Source organism: Carassius auratus, unplaced genomic scaffold (genome assembly GCF_003368295.1).
Source record: "Carassius auratus strain Wakin unplaced genomic scaffold, ASM336829v1 scaf_tig00020768, whole genome shotgun sequence".
In the NCBI taxonomy this organism is placed as follows: domain Eukaryota; kingdom Metazoa; phylum Chordata; class Actinopteri; order Cypriniformes; family Cyprinidae; genus Carassius; species Carassius auratus.
This window is the reverse complement of record NW_020525055.1, coordinates 21,198-45,341: the sequence shown is the minus strand read 5'-3', so window position 1 is coordinate 45,341 and position 24,144 is coordinate 21,198. Positions and strand designations below refer to the sequence as shown.

General features: G+C 38.4%; 1 protein-coding gene across 2 annotated transcripts in view; it reads right to left on the bottom strand.

Moving 5' to 3' along the window:
• cdkal1 (CDK5 regulatory subunit associated protein 1-like 1) overlaps nucleotides 1–21,767 on the bottom strand; it is a 221,278-nt gene extending 199,511 nt beyond the window's left edge. The window contains exons 1-3 of one of the 2 annotated variants that reach the window (XM_026249271.1): nucleotides 21,576–21,767; nucleotides 20,957–21,117; nucleotides 15,088–15,200 (exon numbers count right to left, since the gene is read on the bottom strand). In XM_026249271.1, coding sequence (XP_026105056.1) covers nucleotides 15,088–15,200; nucleotides 20,957–21,114 — 271 coding nt within the window. In that variant the 5' untranslated portion in view covers nucleotides 21,115–21,117; nucleotides 21,576–21,767. The remainder of the gene's footprint in view (nucleotides 1–15,087; nucleotides 15,201–20,956; nucleotides 21,118–21,575) is intronic. The other variant, XM_026249272.1, reaches the window with a different exon arrangement.
• Nucleotides 21,768–24,144: the final 2,377 nt, after the last annotated feature.

The window sequence follows — 24,144 nt, the reverse complement described above, 5'->3', positions numbered from 1 at the left end:
ATAATAATTATTATTATAATTATAATAATTATTATTATTATTATTATTATTATTATTATTATTATTATATAGGCTACATACATAAAATGATTGTATTTGACATTTCGGTCACTTCTGAAATTATGGCTACGCCCCTGGTGTGACAAAATGTTAGCTTATACATAATACTCTTTAAGCTCTTTTTTAAAAACTTGGCTTACATACATTTTTACATATGCCATGTCGCATCATTAAACTAGCATTTAACAATGGACAAAAGTTTTTTTTGTTTTTTTTCTAACCTATGGTTCTCTAACCATAAATACTACTGTAATTGCCCTGACTAAGCATTTAAAGAATTTAGTAGAAGCATTTAAATAATCCCGTGAATGCACTTAAAGAATGCAGAATCAAATTGTTATAATCGAATCGAATTTAATTATGAATCGAATCGATCTAAATTTGCAAAAATCGTTCTTGAATCGAATCGAAAACCTATGAATCGTAATCGAATTGAATCGCTGCCTTGCCAAAGATTCACAGCCCTAGTTTCCACCCAAAGATGTGAATTCAACTAATGCTCAAAACTGGAATAATGCGAATAAAGCACTGTTTCCATCCAACGAGTCAAAGAGAACAAAAGTCACTTCCTGATGAACTGGCATTAAATATCTCTAAGAAAACTAGAAGCCACTGAATATCATTATGTAATAAATTACTTGCGCTTCAGAGAGATTAGACATTACAGATTAACCCAATAAAAGCGGTCAATCCTTTTAAAAGTGGATGCCTGCTGTTTGGGAACACAATCATTTAAGATAACTGTTATACAGAAATATTTTGGCGACAGACTTTCCTCAGGCATTTAAGGATGACCAAAACAAAATATAGATGCGGTGAATCAGTCCGCAGCTTAGTCAAATTATCCCATCTCATAACGCAGTCACATGACATTTTTTATGATGTGCATGGTGGAATTTATTCAGTAAATGCATTTCCATTATAACATTTAATTGGGTTGCCCAAACTGATGCATCACTCTCTACACAGGGTCTTAGTTGTCAAATCAGTTGATGCGCTTCATCAAGCCTTTGAATGATTTTTGACCAGCATTCTCTCACAATCTGTGTCAAGTTGTGTTAAAAATACAAGCTGCAGGATGAGTTTGGGAAACGATGTTAGATTATCAAAGATGATCCAGCATGGCAACTGAAATGAAATAAACTGCTAATAAAAACTGTTTTTTTTCTATTGGTAGAACAGTGTAGTGAGGAAAATATGAAATGGCCAGAACAGAGAAGGAAATGAAAGCATACAGACTTGTATCCACTGTATATCGAACACACGTTTAGCTCACATCACACGTTCTCTGGGACCTGCAGCCACAAATGGCACATAAAACGGCCCCAAAGCTATCAGACCAAATATCAAAATGAAAATCTAAATGATGTTGAGGCAATCACTTGCCATGAAAGCTGGAAAGGCAAAGGCAGAGATAAACCACTCCATATCAACACAAGCATCCTTAATATCCTCATCGGCACAGGCAGTGAAGGAACCTGAAATCTGTTCTTCAGCAGAAGCGGTCATGGGACGACACACTTTGCCCCATACAGCATTTGCAGTCACCCTTCAGTACAGGGACCAATTCTCACTATTAACTGGTTACTTATAAGCATGCTTATTAATAACATATTGGCTGTTTATTAGTGCTTATAAAAGCATGTATTCTGCATGACCTTATTCTACATCTCTAATCCTGCCCAATACCTTAACTTAACAACCACCTTAAAAGTATGACCAAAACTCAAGTTATTTATTTCTTAATTTGCCATCTTATGCAGTGTGGACTGACCACTGAAACACTCATGACCAGGTCAGGTCACACAGTGCAGGACAGTAGCACACAGACAGTACAGACCAAAAGTTTGGACACACTTCATTCAAGTTTTCTTTATTTTCATGACTAGGAAAATTGTAGATTCACACTGAAGGCATCAAAACTATGAATTAACACATGTGGAATTATATATGGAATTATATACATAACAAAAAAGTGTGAAACAACTGAATATGTCATATTGTAGGTTCTTCAGAGTAGCCACCTTTAGCTCTGATTACTGCTTTGCACACTCTTGGCATTCTCTTGATGAGCTTCAAGAAGCAGTCACCTGAAATGGTCTTCCAACAGTCTTGAAGGAGTTCCCCGAGAGATGCTTAGCACTTGTTGACCCTTTTGCCTTCTGCGTGCGGTCCAGCTTACCCCTAAACCATCTGGATTGAGTTCAGATCCGGTGACTGTGGAGGCCAGGTCATCTGGAGCAGCACCCCATCACTCTCCTTCTTGCTCAAATAGCCCTTGATGCCTTCAGTGTGACTCTACAATTTTCATAGTCATGAAAATAAAGAAAACTCTTTGAATGAGAAGGTGTCCAAACTTTTGGGCTGTACTGTATGTCCAGATTGGTCTGTCATGCACAACACAGGCTAAGTCTATGAAAATGCCAGATAAAAATGAAAGTGGCCTCAGTCCTCAGTTTTCCAGTCCTTTTATAGGGCAGAAGAGATTATCTAGTTCTTTGGTTTAGTCTGCTTGCAGAGGAATGTAGACTGGAGTTAGGAGGAATGAACTGAATTCCTGCAGGAGGAAGAAAGGATGCCACTTATCTGTTAGCATTCAATAATCAGAGAGTGGTGCACTGATAAAACGAACATCTGTGGCCATCGGAGTGTTAATCATGGTGAAAACTCCTCTTCTGCTTTGCTGGAGTTTGGTGTTCTGTCCTGACAGAATTACGGTCACATTGGATCTACAACAGAGGGAATGTGAATACCAGCGATGTGCTGCCTCTGAGTTTAAACGACGAGCAAATGTCTAGTAAAATGTCTTAATGGCAGACTAAGCAGCAGCCGATATTCCCATCTCCGTGCAGCGTGTAATCAATGGATGATCAATACACTCCAGACGGTGAGCTCTGTGTGTTCGACGGCGTTCCTCTGAGCAAACTAATTCTGGCAGAACCAACAGAATAGAGGTCAGGCTCTGATAGATGTGTCCATTTCTCACACTGACATCACTGCATTCTAGAAAATATCTAGAAAACTGAACATCAGCCTCTCTCCACAAATGCACGCAGCAGGAGCTCATCATTTAATAATCTTAATATTATCCGAGACCTGCATGACTAAAGCTGTGTTCCAGATAATGTCTTGGACCTGTGAGTTGGGGCAGACTGATCAAGCCCATCCTCAAAGAGAAGCATCATTCACGGTCATCTAAAAAAATGCAGCGAACAATGAGCAACGCATGGAACTGATTATGTGGAACTTATGTATTTTGCAGCACAGAAATTCTACAAACGTGCAATAAATATATAATAATTATACTAGAAGAATTGTTTGTTTATGAACGAATGCCTACGTTTCAACCATTTTGCTTGTTGAATAACTTCTACACAGACAGATGTAACGTCTGGGACTTCCTACCATTTTATTTCACATTAGACAGTTTCCGAGTGTTGGATTTGGGGAGTAATGGTACACATAAAAACAGGTTTTCAACTTAAACCAGTAATTAGTAGAGATGTTAATTTGATTCTGTTGATTTTAAATTATTTGGAGTGCATGTTAGAGCGACTGAAAAAACATATGTACTCTGCTGTACAATAACCAAAGTAGGTCTGAAATATCGAAAATTTGGCCTATAATACTCCTAAAAAGTCAAAGGTTGAGACTGGTGGATGATCACGGTTTGTGCTGCGTTTGAAGAGAGCGGTTTATACAGCAATCTGTCACAACACATCAAAGAGTGTCAACACCACATTTATTTGAATTTCCTGAAAAATTGACTTAATTTGTTTCTTAACAAAAGTAACCATAAGTGTCCAGTTAAGTTCCAGTTGTGTGGTGGTTAAAACAATGCTGTAATTGCTCGGTTCATACATGCACCAAAATGAAAGACAGAATAATTTACAGTATGAATATGTGTCTAAACTATGAACTATATGATACAGCCTATTCGGACTGTCAAATATGTGTAAATTAATTTGTTTTGTTGTTTAAACCACCTTAATGTCCATTTTAGTTTGTCTATAAGGTGCGCTGGACTCAGTCACCAAAATTCACCTATTTCTCCCGAAATACATGAAAGTTAGTGGCCAATGAACTGGGAGAGAACAGAGTAAACCTACACAATGTGTATTTAATAGGAATAAAACCAGTCAAATTGTAATTGAAAGGTTTATTATTGACACATTGCCTACCCCTGAGCTAGTTATAAACGGTTGTTGTTTTAGATGTGCATTTAATCATTTGGTTACACTTTATTTTACGGTTACATTTATTAGTTGCTTATTAGCATGTATATTACTAGAATATTAGCCATGTATTAGTGTTAATTAAGCACATTAATGCCTTATTCTACTGACCTAATCCTACCAAGACCCAAACTTACCTTACTCACTATTAAGAATTTGTTGAGAAAAAGTCATAGTTATTAGTAATAAACAACTAATAGATGTAACTAAAATAAAGTGTTACCAATAATTTATTTTGTTAAAATAACATTGTTCCGTAAATGCATTGTTAGCTGGTTTATCTTATTTTGAGTACACCACATTTAGTATGCCACTTAATACTGTAAAACTGAGTTATAGAAGGGTAAAAACATAACATACACACATTGGTATGATGTAAGCAACACCGCTACAACAAATATAGTTGATAATGCGTGTGCGAATTAGTCTCGACTTCAGCATAATTCTGCAGAACAATAGACGATGTGCAGAATGCCAAAGCTGCTCTGGACAGTAGCTACAGGCTAACAGAACTGGTTTTAACTGAACCAGTGACAGATAACGACACTGTTAGCTTGAATGTACACGTAGATGGGTGGTAATTAACCTAAATCTGAGGGGAAGACTTTCTCGCTGCTTGCTGTGTTGTGCTGGATTGGTAACAGCAGTCTGGATGATCATCTGACCTCTAGCAGACCACATACGACCAGTCAACACGAGTAGCGACAGACGGCCATCCGTGACCTCATCCATGTCTGTGAGCGCTTAAACTCCCATCAGCCCCTCGGGTCTCTCTCACAGCAGCAGATGGCTCTCGTGACATCACTCTCACGCACCGACCCGCACAGAAGAAAGATCTACACATTTAGCTGAGAAGTACTAGCCAGAATAACTGGTGTGAGCAGTACAGTTTTACACTTGGAGGAGGGTTTAGCGGAGGTTAGCAAGGACACACCAGACGGTCAGACTACTCTGAGGTCAGAGACATGTGATCTCACCCACACACAGCAGGACAGGAGATCAGGACATACTTAAACAAAATCATTATTAGTGATTTCACTATGCTTGAAAAAGAAAGCTAACTTCTGTTCAGAAATTATATTAAAGAAAAATAAGTGTATAATACTAGAAGAATAGTTTTAACATGGTTTACTGGAACACTATTAGCCCAAGTGTAATTAAATGACTGCTTTATTCACTGTCTGTGCAACATCTTATTCTACTATAGAGCGGCTGAGCATATTTACTGTAGAAACACGATCCTGTAACTCTTCCCTTCTTTATTCCTGAATGTATGCGTGTGATCTGTACATTGTGTGTGAGCTTGTGCGCTCTGTCTGTGTGCAGCAATATAACAGCACATTAGTTTCCAGCAGAGATTAACAAACTGTACAACTTACAACACGCTTTAACCTCCCGCACTCTTCCAGTTTAACCTTCGCATGTGATCCACTTATCTGTCAAGCTAACTAATTATGCTTAAATGTGGACTTGGTATAATTTGTGCTCGTGGTGAAGCGGTAGCCAAGCGTTTTCAGAGCGAGTGAAAACCTCAACGCTTCACTCCTCGCTCCCCTCTCATACTCTGGAGACTGTGAAACTGTGATAATCTTAATGTTATCAAACCGTCAGTATCTCATACTGGTCCATACCTGTTGCTCACTGCACTAAACTGCGTTTCAACAGGTTCTTTGTTGAATTCCCTCTGTTTTGCTCAAATCTAAAGTGAGGATCTCTCACATACTGGCTCAGCTAGAGCACCCATCGGTGAAACCATCAGATGTGAGAGAACGATGGTGATGAGGTGTTAGGGTACACAACCGGTGGACATGAAGCAGAGGATCATCTCTAGAGATGAACGTGCTGTCCACAGTTACATTTACTCTCAGTGTGCATCAAGCGCTCTCACACAAGGAGAAGTTCATCTGAACGATTAACCCAAGCCAGCATTCAGTTCACCTCCAATCAAGCTCTTATCAACATTTGTATGCAACACTTTCCCTTCCCAGAAAGGACGAGGGAGAGGCGGTGAGCCGGATGTGAGGATGAACACTGCTCCTGTGGATCGGCTGACAGTTCATCAGAGAGAGATGGTCCTCAGATCCCAGGGACCGGTCTACGGTCACAGCACTGAAGTCAGATCTCAGGGATATAAACTGCTGGGATATTAATGCAGTCACAGAGGGTCATTATAAATGGCTCTGTTCTCAAGGACATGCTGGAAAACAACCGCTCACAATCGAAAACATGCCAAGACAGTTAATGGCTAATCAATACCAAACCATAGATTGATTCAAAACAGAAACACAATTTACTTAGTTCAGTTTTCCCACAGTACCAGGATCTATATGCCACAATAACCTGAACACAAAGACTGCTCGCTGGAGGAGCTTCATTTGGTAAAGAAAAAAGTTATAATCAAATCCCAGTCAATGGTTGCCAATAGTTTTTACAAAAAACTAAAGTAAACAACATCAAACATCTATAACATGAATACATCACTTGCAATTGAGACCAAACTTCGCAGACAGTTGTGTTTTACTCTGTTCCCACTGATATCAATGGATTCAAGTGCACAGCAAACTCAAAATCACTGAACCCAAATCACTGTCGCTTATCACACAATGGACTAAAACTCATTTTTTGCCACACCTGCCAATGGCCGGTAAATAGATCCATATAGCACAGTATTAAAAGTTACTGATACAAGATGGATAGAGATACATTCACAAAGAAGAATATAAAGATGGTAAACAGATTTAAGAAGAACAGTATTGGTCATATCTCCCACACAAGGGTCTATTCTGAAATCATGTGGAAATGCACTCAACTATTACCATTCACATTTTGATTTTAGAAAATCAGCTCACACAAATAATCAACATGATTAATATTCATGAGTCAGACACTTGTTGAGAGATGAGAGTAAACAAACTAGGATTACTGTGAGGGAGGAAAATATTATATTCAAGCTGTTAACCAAACATAGACGATGTCACAGGTTTGTTTGTTTTTTTTTTTAAGAAAGAAAGTAGCCTTTGTTTGTATCTAGGCAATTTATATACAAGTAATTTAACAATACTTACTAAAATATAATTAATACTATTTTATTGCTTTTGGATTAGTTGTTTGAAGGGTAAAAATAAATTGGTCGGTCTTGACGCAAATGTACAACCGGCAAGTTGGTCGGACTAAAAGCAAAAAAATAAACATTTGAGTCGGTCCTAAATTGACGGTCGCTTTATGGTTCCCATGGAGACGCGTCACAATAGCGCTGAATGACTGATGATCTGCTTTTATTTCCATTTCTATTCAAAATTTCACAAATTTGTTAGCTATAGCAGGATATATCTGATATTCAGATAGTCAAATATGTGCAAGTGGATGTGTTTTGCTGTTCAAACACCTTTATAATGATCGCGTTAGTTTCTGAACTTTGTTATCAGAGACTAAATGTAATTATTAATTATTATATATTTTATCTACTTTTAAGTCTTATTTCATGCAAAGTGATAATATAATTGAACTTTCATTTTCTCTATTTGAAAGTTTTTAATGCTGTTATTTGATGTTAAGTTTTTAAAATGTGATGTTAATAAAATACATTTTAACAGTTAAAATTAAAGCCTAGTTTATTAACATTTTGTTGGGGTGATTGGGGACCGGTGGGGCTCGGAACCCTTTCCTCCCTCCGAAGTGGGGAATGGCAGAAAAGTTTGAGAAACCCTGAGTTATCTGATGATGTGTTTTGTTGACTGTAGTTGGCTGGATAGAGATGTTGGTTGTCCAGTGTCCTGTGAGGTCACTGTTCAAAGTCATACGGGTTCCGGCACCATAGTACATCGAAAACATTAATTCGTTTTAACTTGGCACGAAGTTCTGGAAAAACTGTGCCCAGATCTTTTCCCATCCCTTCTCCTGTCTAGTCTAAAAACGTGACGACGGTCACTTTATGTTCGAAAATCTATTGCACGAATCAACCAACACAAGTTTCGAAAACGAAAATAGGAAATTTATTTTAACGACCTTCTCTCGGAGCGCGTCCTCTTTATTATAATTTTTTTTTTGAGCATGCGTCACACAGCAACTGCAGCTTCGGACACACACACATAACAGCAAATAATACTTCTGCACAATGTTTCTCTTTTTACAACAGAAATGTGAATTCTGATGGTATTCAGACAGTCTCATGAATACAGATACAGATTCGGGCTAGAATCGCCTACGTATGCGATTATTCGTTGTTGTTGACATTTCTAATCGTAAACACAGCCATGCTGAAGCCTAATGTTTTGCATTATGACAGTCCACTCTTGTTATTGTTTTTGGAGAATGTTGCACTCCTGTTTGTCATTGTGCGCGTAACTTCACGCCAATAAATCATCAGAAATATTGGTCTTTACCAATATATTGAATCTATATAAAATGCATCTAGACATGCTAAATTGATTTTACAATCGATTCAATGAACACTTGTCACTCAACTCGAACAGGATTTTCAATGAGGTTTGAAGGCATGGGTTGAAGACCCAGTCAGTGACGTCACAATATGCTAATTTGTTTAAATTCCTACCCATGTCATCACCAAAAATGTACTTTTTTTTTTAATTTTTTTTTTACATTGATACTAGAGAAATATATATATTTATAAATAAATATGTTTAAGGATGGCCTGACTCGTGGAAATTTTAAAAGCCGCTTGAGTCTTTGATCCTTAAATACTTCTATAACTGATATTCAGAAGGCAGGCTGCATCTGCACCATGAGAGCGTAACAGCACCCTTTTCAGTGAGCAGCGCGTCAAAACAGCACAGCAGATCACATAACAAGCGCTTAGGGTTGTTTATGGTATATATCTTTCTGTGCTATATCTTCTAGTATTTTTATTAAAAGCCAAGTACGCACTTTATTCAAACCATTTCAGCTTGTGTGGTTTCTCTCTCTCTCTCCAAGTTTAGAGCTGCGGATGACATGGTTATTCCAACAACAACAGAAACAACTAAACACAGCAGAAGTCAATCCTGTAAATATAGTTATACTGTGGAGGACAAAATAAATAAATAAAAACACGTTTAAACTCTAAAAGAACTAATTGGAGTAGTTTGAAGCACAATAGTGTCCCACTGTTAAAAAGCGGAGGATGCTATAACTCATATGTGCATGAGTGAACATCATGTCAGCAGAGGTCATGCTTGAACTGAACTCATCTGAATGGTTATTAGTCTAACATTGTTGCATTTCCACCTTGATTCTGAGATGCAAGAGGCATGCGGTGTGAGAAAACATCAGTGCCCTCTAGTGACACTTGTAAACAATATAAGTTATCTTACACATAAATTTTTTTCTTTATTAATGAGTAAAATCTATATTTATGTATTAATAACTTGAAGAGCTCTAAAATAACTTTCTCTGAGGCTGAAGGCCACCGATGCTCTGAAGTGTTGAGGAGTGCTGGAGATCATCGATGAGTTATAGTACAGACCAAAGGTTTGGAAACATTACCATTTTTAATGTTTTTGAAAGAAGTTTCTTCTGCTCATCAAGCCTGCATTTATTTGATCAAAAATACAGAATTTTTTTTAAATATTGTGATATATTATTACAATTAAAAATAATTGTTCTTAAATGTATTAAACTTTAAATGATCATTTATTTCTGTGATACAAAGCTGAATTTTTAGGATCATTATCACATGATCCTTTAGAAATCATTCTAATATGATGATTCATTATCAAAGTTGGAAACAGTTCTGCTGCTTAATATTTTTTCAGAACATGTGATACGTTTTCGGATACTTTGATGAATTAAAAGTAAAAACAAAATTAAATAAAACAAGCTATGTTTTTAAAATATAAATATTTTGTAATATATAATTTGGGGTCAGTAATTTTTTCTTCTTTTTTTTAAATAAAATCAATACTTTTATTCAGCAAGGATGTGTTAAATTGATAAAAAGTGATAGTAAAGAAAATATATTATTAGAATATATATATATATATATATATATATATATAATTAGATTTTTTTTTTTTTTATAAATGCAGTTCTTTTTAACCTTTTATTCATCAAATATATTAGACAGCAGAAGTGTTTCCAACACTCATGATAAATCAGAATATTAGAATGATTTCTAAATGACGTCAACAGACACACACAGCGCAGTGAACACACACACACACTGTGAACACACACCCGGAGCAGTGTTCATCATTTATGCTGCGGCGCCCGGGGAGCAGTTGGGGGTTCGATGCCTTGCTCAAGGGCACCTAAGTCGTGGTATTGAAGGTGGAGCGAGAACTGTACATGCACTCCCCCCCACCCACAATTCCTGCCGGACAGAGACTCGAACTCACAACCCTTCGATTGGGAGTCCGACTCTCTAACCATTAGGCCACGACTTCCCACGACTAGGCCAAGAAGGGCTGGAGTAATGTTGCTGAAAATTCAGCTTTGCATCACAGGAATAAATTATTATTATTTTTTTTAAGTATATTCAAATAGAAAACTATTATTTTAAATTGTAATAATATAATCACAATATTACTTTTTATTTTTTTACTTTTTACTAATATCACTTTTTCCACTGGAACAGCAAATAAATAAAGTTTGTGTTGTAAAAATCCTGCAAATCCCTCCCATGCCATAAAACAAGAATCACTTAAACATTTAAAGGAAATACTAGGTTCATGACTGGGGTCACACTGCTGCCTTTAAGACAAAGCCTGACTATCACAGAGGAGATTCACTGGTCAATACTGACCCCTGCAGACAGGTTTGGGGTATAGTCAGGATAAACCTAGGATTCAGAGAAGAGAAGAGAACGATGTACACATCCTTTAAGGTCTGTCTATAAATAAAGTCTGTATGTGTATTGCTGTGTGTGTGAAATAAACTGATGACACATACTTCTGCTGGTTATATATTAACATCTTGATAGTTATCTTGATTAAATTATGTTGTGTTTGTGTGTGTGTGTGTGTATGTCAACATACAGTGCTTTGCTACAAGCTTCGTTTTAAGTATTCAATTTTTTCAAAGTTTGTTTATGTTGCCTTACATTATTATTTTCTATTATTTTTTATTAAGTGTATTTATAGCTGACCTGAGCAGGCTTTATGACGACTGCTGAACTCCGCTGAACTTCTCTCGACTCCGTAGCCCAACCGATGATACACTGCAAGGATTCACCAGTATTTGTATGTGTATTAATTTGTTTTTTTTTTTGGTGTATTTTTTTTTGTGTGGTTGAGGGAACACGTGGGGAAAAGTCCCCTGTTCAACACTGTATCACTGAAATAAATCTAGGCTCACAACATTTTATGCCATCGACAAACAAACGCACAGTGTATTTAATACATCGTTTTTACGCATCTCGTCACGCCAGAGCTGTCAAACGTGTAGCGATACAATGTTTTTTACATAACTTACAACCCTCTACGGACACCTTGGCAATTAAATCGCCATTGGATAGTAATTATTTTAGTTTACTCGCCAGTCAGTCAAGCTTTATTATAATCAAGTATCACTTAAGAATATAACTTTAGTAATTAGAAGTAAACTTGATAACCATGTTTAAGTGCTTATTAGTCGTTTTAACTGGACTGGTGCTTTTTTGGTCATTCAGTGTTTCTGTATAAAAAAAATAAAATAAAATTCTTTCAAAAATACTGATAAGATAATAACAATATGATTCCTACTAATAAAAACTATAAATCACACTAAAAATTAATGAGCAGCTGGATTCATGAATATTAATCAGGTTTTGTGCGTTCGCTAGAACTGATTTGCTGAAATCAAAACAGGGACGAAGTTAGGTGAGTGTCAGCCAATAAGATTGCCATTCGCGCATTAACTCCACCCACTACAGGAAAACCCAGCTATTCTTAAAAGCTGACATCTTCCATAGGAACTCCATTTTTTTGACAGGAAAATACAACAAATAATATTGTTTAAATTATCAGCTGCAAAGACTGTACTTGGAACAACGCCACCATTTTGAGCCCGGTTTACACCACCTTTCTCCACGGAGCTGCTTTGGATGATATTACACTTTATTGAGTGTTGAACAGACAAAAAGGAATTTTGTAATGGTTTCATGGAAACTGTAAGGAGTTCTTTTTTTCTTTAGCAGGGCATTGATTATCATACTGTGCTGCACATTATTGACAATATTGAGCTGAAGCTTGACTTTGCAAATTTAAAATCGCAAATCAAATAGCAATGTCAAAAAAAAAAATTACAATTAGATATTTTCCCCATATCGCACAGCCCTACACAGCAGAGCCAGGCACAGACCAGAGGCACAGAGACAGAGACACAGACCAGAGGGACAGACGCAGACGCCGAGAGACAGACGCAGAGAGACAGACGCAGACCAGAGAGACAGACGCAGACCAGAGAGACAGACGCAGACCAGAGGGACAGCAGACCAGAGGGACAGCAGACCAGAGGGATAGACCAGCAGACCAGAGGGACAGACGCAGACCAGAGAGACAGACGCAGACCAGAGGGACAGCAGACCAGAGGGACAGCAGACCAGAGGGATAGACCAGCAGACCAGAGGGACAGACGCAGACCAGAGGGACAGAGGCAGAGAGACAGACGCAGACCAGAGGGACAGACACAGACCAGAGGGATAGACACAGAGAGACGGACGCAGACCAGAGGGAGACACAGAGAGACGGACGCAGACCAGAGGGAGACACAGAGGGACAGAGTCAGATAGACAGACGCAGACCAGAGAGACAGACACAAACCAGAGGGACAGACACAGAGGGACAGACACAGACCAGAGGGACAGACAAAGAGAGACAGACGCAGAGAGACAGACACAGACCAGAGGGACAGACAAAGAGAGACAGACGCAGATACAGAGGGAGACACAGACATAGAGGGACAGAGGCAGAGAGACAGACGCAGACCAGAGAGACAGACACAGACCAGAGAGACAGACACAGAGAGACAGACGCAGATACAGAGGGAGACACAGACACAGAGGGACAGAGGCAGAGAGAGAGACGCAGACCAGAGAGACAGACGCAGACCAGAGGGACAGACACAGAGGGACAGACACAGACCAGAGGGACAGACAAAGAGGGAGACGCAGAGAGACAGACTCAGACCAGAGGGACAGACAAAGAGAGACAGACGCAGAGGGACAGACACAGACCAGAGGGACAGACAAAGAGAGACAGACGCAGATACAGAGGGAGACACAGACATAGAGGGACAGAGGCAGAGAGACAGACGCAGACCAGAGAGACAGACACAGACCAGAGGGACAGACAAAGAGAGACAGACGCAGATACAGACTGAGACACAGACATAGAGGGACAGAGGCAGAGAGAGAGAGACGCAGACCAGAGAGACAGACGCAGACCAGAGGGACAGACACAGAGAGACAGACGCAGACCAGAGGGACAGACAAAGAGAGACAGATGCAGATACAGAGGGAGACACAGACACAGAGGGACAGAGGCAGAGAGACAGACACAGACCAGAGAGACAGACGCAGACCAGAGGGACAGACACAGAGGGACAGACACAGACCAGAGGAACAGACAAAGAGAGACAGACGCAGATACAGAGGGAGACACAGACATAGAGGGACAGAGGCAGAGAGACAGACGCACACCAGAGAGACAGACATAGACCAGAGGGACAGACAAAGAGAGACAGACGCAGATACAGACTGAGACACAGACATAGAGGGACAGAGGCAGAGAGAGAGACGCAGACCAGAGAGACAGACGCAGACCAGAGGGAGACACAGACACAGAGGGACAGACACAGACCAGAGAGATAGACACAGAGAGACAGACGCAGACCAGAGGGAGACACAGACACAGAGGGACAGAGGCAGAGAGAGAGACGCAGACCAGAGAGACAGACACAGACCAGAGGGACAGACACAGAGGGACAGACAAAGAGAGACAGACGCAGACCAGAGAGACAGACACAGAGGGACAGACACAGACACAGAGACAGCGTCTCCTTGGTTTCAACTGTAAATAAACACTGCTGTAATATGAACTATCCAGAGACCAGATGAAGAGAAAATACTACGTAAACTTTTCAGAAGACAGTCAGCTCTCCTCAGAAACACATTAATATAAACCCCAAATCGTTATTGAGGATTTTCTTAGTTTGTACATCATGAACAGTGAGTGATCTGCTGTTACAGTATTTTTCTCTGTGCGTCCGTCTTCAGTGTCACTGGCCTGTGTTATCGGGCATTAACAGACTTCATATTTACACACAAATGACATTGTGCAAGTCCAGAACAGAGATGAGCTGCAATAAGACAAAAAAAACATCTGGTTGTGATGGTGTAAGTTCTGGGGGCAGCTCCTAAAGTTAAGTCATCCTACACACTTGTGACTGACCGCTCGCTCACTCCACAGGAGGAGGAGGGTCAGTGTTTCTCTCTACACTGCTCTCAGTCTGAGGGTCTCATACGCTTTCAGTCTTTGAGGACATGGAAAACAGCACACACCGCAGGAACGGTATAATGGAAAATATTAGTGGTTTTGAAACCGTGACATTTTGAAACTGCGGTATACCTTGAAACCAGTAATGGGCCCATGCCTAGTAGAGGATTGTACGAGATCGAGTACGAGTTTTACAAATGTAGTAATCTGTAACTATGAGAAGCAAATGAGGCAATAATTAAATAATTTGTAGGCCAGTAATTAAGACAAAGGGTCAATAACACACAGAATTAATCATAGTATGGTCTAGCAGGAGTTGAATCAGTACTATAACAGTCTGCAGTAACTGTTAGTGATAGTGGGATCATGAACTGATGTGGTACCTGTGATCTTATATCCGCTGGCTGCCAGCTGTCCGGCCATGTATTCTCCATCAGAGCTGTTGTGAGAGCAGCCCCAGGTCCTCACCCAGATCTTCTGTGTGCCAGGAATCACACTGAAAACAAGACAGAGCCTTGTTGAGATATTCTTAAACACATGAATCTAAGCATGAAACAGTGGAGGGAAGTCAAGATGATCTGTCTGGTCTGATCACAGTGTTAGAGATCTGTTACACACCTCACAGTCAAACATTCAGTCCCAAGCTTTATCCACTAGATGGCAACCTTCAATAAGTGAAGCTTACCAGACACAATGACACCATTTCACTGAGAGGATTTCTGGTTTTCTTTTTGTTTTCTTTCTTTTTTTTTTTTTTTTTTTTTTGCTTGTTTCTGTTATAACATTTATTTGGGTTGATTCAGCCATTAAAAGTGACTCTAAAAATGTAATATATCACAGGTTAAAAATGTACCTCATAAAAGGTTAATAATTCAGGGGCTCTAAAAGGTAAGGTCTCATTAAACGTAGAGTAACGAGTCACATGACCAGGATGCTTTTGTCATCTTGTCAAGCTCCTTTAAAGGAACACAGACCTTTTAATATGTGTCTTTGTGGGAATGAGATGATGTTGAGTAGCGGGATAGAAACATCCCAAGCTCAATAAATAACATCACGGGTTTCACAACTTAATTATCACGTGTTTACATTATCATTCGGTTATTTTACCATGCTGATTTGTGTAAATGAGTAAGTATATGTAACAACAATGAGATTTACATAGTAATTAACTCAAATGATATATAGGGAATTTGAATAATTAATCAGGAATATGATTAATATAGCTCTCAGATGACAGTTACATTTAATTTTATTGATTATGAAAAATAGCTCAATTGTCTATACCAATAACTAATCACAGGGCACTGTAACTTACTCATTAATATGTCAATATTCCATTCTTCATATCAATTATTGTGATATCTCTTACTGTAAATCACTGCAAATCAAACATATGGTTTGTCCAGCAAACCAGATTGAATTTCAATTTCCAATAACGTTATCACTTTTTATAATTCAAGGAAAAATATTCTCTGGCCATGAAAACATTATCCTATCATTATGATAAATTTAGTTTCTAAATTTAAAGCTTGTAGCTAAAGATCAGACCTTTCAGTGACTCGTAATGTGAGTGGGGTGGAGTCCAAGCCAATCATGGATATATGGTTTTTTAATAATTCAACTAATAATACATCAAACTACAAATCACACAGAGTAAATATGCGTACGACAATACAGACAGTAAACTTTACAAGACATAACGGAATCCAAATAAAAGAGAGAGAGAGAGAGAGAGAGAGAGAGAGAGAAATGGAGAAAGCGAGAGAGATCACAGAATGAGCTCAGGTATGAAAATCAGTCAGTAAACCTAAGTGAAAGCCAACAACGATCAGATCATAGCAACACTTTAAAGCAGCATTTAAATCTCCATAGAAAACGATACTTGCATGGCCCAGTGGGTGAGCGTGGTACCGGCGACGCACGTGTGTTGTCACATGGTCCTTTGAAAACTGCGCGCGTGGGCCGGAGGCCGTGTGACGCGCGTGCAAGCTGCGCTGGATCTTGGCGTGAAGTCACGTGGTCCTTTGTTCGTTCATCTTCGCGCGGTGTTTGAAAGGTTCAACAAACAATGTTCCAGAATTCGTCTTCCTTGTGTGGAGAGGCGAATAGTTGAATAAACTTAGTAAAGAAAAGAAAAGAAAACAACGAAAATGAAAGTTTCCAAATGAGCCATGAAAATGGCTTTCCTCTCCTCAGTCCATGTGCTGAGGGGGAAGGAGAAAATGAGCCAAGCGCGGCCCGAGGCCGCGCGGAGCGACGTGTCCGAGAACGCACAGATCAGAAGGAAAACGAGAAAGAACTAAAAACACAGGCGGGCCTTGTTCGGTCAACTCTTATAGATTGAGATGGTTCCCGCCCCTTTTTGCGTAAACAGCCAATGAACATCCGCGATCTAAAGCGGCGGGAAAGTTCCTTTGTCTCTGGAACCAACCCCCTGATGATTTAGGGCTTGTCCGATTTCATCAGGAATATTAAAGCAAGTTCATTATTCCAGATCAAATACATTTTTCATTACTTTGCTCTAGATAAATGGGTCTGTCAAAGCATGACGATTTGAAAAACACCAAACAATATATATATATATATATAACTGATAGAAACACGAAGTTACCTTCAAATGCAGAATTACACACATTTAAAGATTAACACACGATAATAAATTGCAGATAGTCCCAATTTATATGGGAAACATCTAATGTACCAAAAGGAAACAATACTATATATACACATTTAGACTACATTTGACCATTCTTTCCTAAGGCTTAGATTTCCTGTTCTGTTGCCCAGGGGTCATAAAGCTTTACGACCTGGTCAGGAGTGGGGGTTGCAGAAACATGACTCTTTGAGAAAGTATAAGAATTAAATCATGCATTTCCACTTATAAGTCAGCACTTTAACCATTTACCCAGGATTAACCATTTTTATGCAATACACAAACATTCAAAATACATATTAATAAGGACTTACAAAAATAAGTAACTTTGAGAAAGTTTCTTTGTGTGTGTGTGTGTTAAGGAATTTGGGGGGGTTTTCAGGTTTCCTTTGAGGCTCGCATGGGTATCGTAAAATAATTTAAGTCCAGCCAGGCTGGCGCCAGGCCAGGCGTTTAGTACAAACAGGGTTTCATTTGTGGCTTGAATTGAACCCATGAATCGAAGATCTGCATATCCGTTACATATATTTAATGCTACTTATGCTGCGTCAATGTTAATATTTTTTAATATGGCAATAAAATGTTCTTTAAGTATTTATCACTACATTAAAATTATATCACAGAAAATGACAAACGTTTACTTTCACAGGCCATCATGTATTTGTGAGCTTATAGCAGGAAGATTAAAACTTTCAGACATCTGTACTACGTCTTTCTGCAGTTTTCTGCGATATCTAATGTTGGATTCTCTGTATTTGATGCATCATTTATATCAAGACCACATCCAGTTACTTTCATGCATCCTCTGTCCTTAGGGTTATTGGGACTGAGTTTGACGGCTGAACACATACAGCGAGTATAAAACATCTGCAGACATCGAACACTGCAGCTTTTTAAGGTGTAAAAATTAAAAATAATTATAATATATTTAAAAACCATGCCAGGCCTTTTTCTACTTTTAAATTAAAATTAACACCAACAAAACTCATGTAAGAAACTTCTGAAGGAAAAAGGGAAAGTAAAACCTGAGATCACTTGTTTGTAGTAAGGTCCAGACTGTTTTATAATAAAAGCATTGTACTCTGTTAGGAACACACTTTAACCCTGTAACAGTAGCTCTGGACTCGTGTTGATAACACTGCTCAGAGTGAAATTAAATGTCAAATCCTGAGAATGGTTCATTTTGCTCTTATTCCTACACTTAACAGGAAGTGTGATTAATGGGTTAGGGTTATAAATGCATAAGTGTTAAAGGGAAAGTATACCCCAATATGTTGACAATCACTGACCCCCATTTCATTCCAAACCCATAAAAAAAATTTTGTCTTCAGAACGCAATTTAAGATATTTTGGATGAAAACCGGGACGCTTGTGACTGTCCCATAGACTGCCAAATAAATTACACTGTCAAGGTCCAGAAAAGTGTGAAAGACAGAATCGTCCATCTGCCATCAGTGATTCAACCGTAACATTATGAAGTGATGAGAATAGGGTTAGTGTGAGAAGAAAACGAAAAAATAACTAATTTACTCAACAATTCCTCTCCTCTGTCTCTCCACATCACAGTAGTGTACGATCTTCTGAGTCAGCCGTGCCACGAGAATGCAATGTTTTCATTTGAATGAAGCATAAATACATAGCAAAGAGCAGGAATTTTACCACATACACAAAAAACAGACCAAACAAAAGATTTAAAACCACCCATTTAAAGGGTTAAGACATCACAGAAGTAAATACACTAAGAAAACGAATAAATAGACAAGCAAGGGTCCATCCAATCTCTAAAGGTGGCTGTAACGCGAGGGACCCCCAAGCAAAGCCTGGTCACAGGATAATAGGCTTCTATATGGAGTTTAGCCAAAACCCCTCACAACTGTGACGACAAATGCTTATCAGGATCAACTAAACACTGGATTTACAAAAGTATGTGAATCATTTAAAGTTCACGGCATAGAATCTTTAAAATACGTCCGAGAGTTTTACACACCGGTCTGTTATTGTAGCGACATTTCCACGCCCTGAAACGTTAGTCAAAAGGCCTCATAGGCGGGTCTTGGACAATGAAACCTGCCATGAATTCCAGGGCCCGTATTCATAAAGAATCTTAATGCAAAAAGTAGCTCCTAGTGACAAAAATCTAAGAAAATTTCTTAGAAATGTGAGTGTTTACTCTTAAAATTAAAGAAAAAATCCTAGTAAAGAAAAAAGTAATTCAGAAAGCATCTTAACCCTTAAAAGAGGTCTTAAGGTCAAACTTGTTAGGAGCACAGACGAGGACTTTTAAGAGGCTTAAGAGTTTCTTTAGCAGAGGAGAAAATGGCAGAAAGACGAAGAGGCAAAAGAAATGTGATGCAGACAATGGATGACAGGGAGTTAATAAGACAGTATAGATTAGATTGTGCAGGGATCATCTTATTAGAGACGTGCTAACATCTCCGACACAGCGCAGAAATGCCATAGCATCAGAAATTAAAATAATCACTACATTACGATATTTGGCAAATGGGAAAATGCAACAATGCAATAGTGATGATTTGGGTCTGTCACAACCTTCTGTAAGCAGAGTGATCACACAATTACAGCACTTTCAGAACATCTTATTGTGTCGCAGTTCATTTAGTTTCCACTGGACATTCCCACCTTGCAGGCTCAAAAAACTGCATTCATGAATATAGCAGGCTTATAGGTGCACAAAAGCAGGGGGAATGAACCGTTAATAGTTTGTGCTATACGCTCCCATGTCTGCTTCTTGTCCCTTGCTGTGACACCCGGCCCAAATTTTCCTTTAAGAATGGCCTTGTGTTCATCCACTAACTGGGCTAACAGTAAACACTGTTCCTCTGTCCAGTTTGGCTTTCTCACCCTTCTTGGTTTTGATTCAGTGTTTGATACATTAAAACCTACATTCAAACCGTCACTTAAACAGGACAGCATTCACTGTAATTGGAAAGAGTGGAACAATTTTTAATACTTTAAGCCAATCAAATACCTTATAGGAAATTACAAGCATGGTAAATAAAAAAAGGATTTATATACACACATATAATGTGTGTGTGTGTGTGTGTGTGTGTGTGTATGTGAGAGAACGGTCAAATACACATGTAAATTCAAAGTGAGAATTAGAATACATGCAATACTTAAAATCACTCTTTTTTTCCTTCTCGGACAACCAACCAATCATTGTCTTCGAAAGGTTGTGTCATACATAGCAACAGGGTCAACCCTGCCTCCTCACTAAGATGAAAGTGTTTGTCTTTTCCTTACTCAGAGTTGCTCTCAGATCAGTCCCAAATCGCTCTTAAGTTGAGACTCTTACATAAAAGTTTTTAAGCTAAATTAAGAGTTTTCTGAGAGGATTCTTAGAATCTTTATAAATACGGGCCCAGACCTTCAGCCTTCGCGAGACTAGCTTTTAGACCTACCCCAGACTCCAGTCTAGATTATAGTGAGGAGAGGTCTATGTTATCAAAGACAGCTGATAAATCTAAAAGAATAAGCATCACAGAGAGTCCAGAATTATTTCAGACTCAGAGCTGTGAACAGACTTATAAGCAGACTGAAAGACTAAACAGATCCTCCTTCAGTTGGAGGTGTCTGACCTGTCGGTCTGAAGCTCTTCTGCTCCGGGCTGGAGCTTGTGTTTGCGTGGACGAGGCACGATGTTGCTCCGGGCAGACTGACGCTCGTGAGGAGTGGGGTCATGAGAGGTCACCATGTCCTCAATATCATCAACAGGAGAGTCACACATAGACGCCATGACCTGTGAACACACACCAAACACTGAGGAGTACAGCTTTATCAATGATCCTCACCACACTGTACTTCTCTAATCACACATCAGACTGAACAAACACGTGTCTGTGTCAGCACACTGAGAGTATGGGACAAAATAACACTTACAGGTTTAATAATAACTATCTGACAGAGACAGACCCACAGTCGTGCCTACATGACACCAGTCAGATGTGTCTTCATGAGGATCACAAGCACTGATGTGTATCTAATACTCTGAATTAAACCATGTGTACATGTAATGGTTTCTCTAACAGTTCTGATTCAGAGAAATCAGACTAGACAGCGATACACATAATACACGATGTGTCCCGAGGTTTAAAGTGTATCATCATCGAGTGAAATAAACAATGTTTCAGTTCTGCTGATTATCACGTGTCTGCCTCAAACAAACTCTCTCTAAACTGTCTAAGATCGCTAACTTACCGGGAAGACGGAAAATACAATCGTACCAAGAAACGTTAAAAATCCGCGTCAGTTTGAGGGGAAAAAAAGAGAGTTATTCTTCTCTTTAAATTGTTATTTTAGCGTTGTTTTGCTAATAGAGCATCATGTTGGAAGGTTTCCCCTTTAACCTCTCGACGCGTTACGGCAAGCGTGAGAGGACAAACCTCACCCTTCTTCTTCTTCTTCTCTAGTATTAATGGCGGATCGCAACCAATTTTTCAGTTGCATACCGCCACCTCCTGTACCGGAGTGTGTAATTCATGGTTTTAGTATTTCAGGTTACATTTTAGTGATCCCCAAAAAAAAATTAAATAAATAAATATAAAAAAAATAAAAAAAATAAAAAAACCTTATCACTTATCCCAGTATCCCTTCTAAATTCCTCCCCCGTCCTAATTCACATATCTTATCACGTAAGATGTTCCTCTCAAAATCAAATTTACTACACTTCATTATGACATGCTCGACATTTTCAGGAACATTACATACCTCACATTTATCAGACACACATTTTGCCATTAAATACAGCATTGATTTTAATCCAGTATGTCCAAGCCTTAATCTTGAAAAGATCACTTCATCTCTTCTATATTTCCCTTTGAAACTCTTCACTTTAATAGATTTCTGAATGCTGTAATAGTGTCTCCCTTTATTGTCTGTGTCCCACTTTTTCTGCTATTCGTCACTCACTGCTTTTCTACTTAATGATTTGGCCTCTCCTTTTCCAAAGGGAACTTTCATTATTTCATTATCTTCTAATTTTAATGCTGTCTTTGCAATCTCACCTGCTTTTTCATTTCCCTCAACACCAACATGAGCCGGAACCCAAACAAATTGTACATCACCACCAGTTCTTTGTATTCTCAGCATTATTGTATATATTTCAATGAATAAATCATCTCTTAAGGTCTTTTTGGAATTCAAACTAAACAGGGCAGCAGTGGAGTCTGAACAAATGACAACTCTCTCTGGCCTCACCTCTTCTATCCACTGTTACCCTAAAATAATAGCAACCATTTCTGCTGTATATACAGATAATTTATCATTAATTATTTTACATATACCTACATCAAACTCTGGTATATATACTCCTGATCCTACATGTTCTGTCCCTGGATCTTTTGATCCGTCAGTAAATATTAGCATATAATTAAAATAATTACTCTTCACATAATCTTCAACCAAATATCCTATATTATTCATATTACTTTCATTCCATTCTTTCTTCTTCTCTAGAAGTTTCAAGTCCACATTGGGCACAGGAAATATCCATGGAGGAACATTATCCCATACAGTATTTGGTCAATATTCAATTTTATTTAATCCATATTGTTCTGCTACTGTATTAATATTCCAACCAAATCCTTTTCCATATTCCCAACAATCACACAGAACATTTGCTGCAGGTTGTTCCTCTGCAGATCCTTGTAACTTGATCCAATGAGCTAAAGACAGCTTAGATCGTCTTAAATATAATGGCAATTCATCAGCTTCTACCAGTAGTGCATTAGTAGGGGTTGTTTTCACTGCACCTATACTGAGTCTTAAAGCTCTAAACTGTATTCTGTCTAATGTTCTTAAAATACTCTTGGCTGCTGCTCCATATACCATACACCCATAATCAATACACAATCGTATTAAGGCCCTATAAATATCTAGTGGTGATTGTTTATCAGCTCCCCATTAATAGCCAGAGACTGACCTCATGAGATTTAGTACCTTTTTACATTTTGTTTCAACCTTTTTAATATGATTCTTCCATATACATTTCTCATCAAACCACAATCCTAAATACTTGAACTCTTTCACTCTTTCCATATTTTGTCCATACAATTTAAACTGTATATTATTAATCCTTCTCTTTCTGGTAATTATCATATAACAAGATTTTGTAACTGACATCTTAAATCCCCAATCATATGACCATCTTTCAACTTTTAATATCGCATTCTGAATACTATTAGTCACATGTCTAATGTTTTTCCCTCTTTTCCATATAGCCCCATCATCTGCATAAAGTAATGATCCAATATCCCTATCAACATTTATAAAAAATATCATTTATCATGATATTAAATAGAATAGGACTTATAGCATTCCCTTCAGGGATACCATTTTCTTTTTTTGGGATAAATTTTTTATTTCTTTTTCAAAGAAAGGGTCATATACAATTGTATACAATTTCTTCTACAAAATATACCATACAAAAATGACCCTCTAAACCCCTCCAATCACCCACCCCACCCAGCCCCCCAGCGGTCCCCAAGTCCAGGCCACCTTAACAATAAAAAAAAAAAAAAAAATTGCAATAAAAAACAAATTGCCTACAAAATTTAAAGAAGAGAAAATAAATAAAATAAAATGCAATATAAATCACCTTTATTTATATAGTGCTTTAAACAAAATACATTGCGCCAAAGCACTGAACAACATTCATTTGGAAAACAGTGTCTCAATAATGCAAAATGATAGTTAAAGGCAGTTCATCATTGAATTCAGTTATGTCATCTCTGTTCAGTTGAAATAGTGTCTGTTTTAATTTGCAATC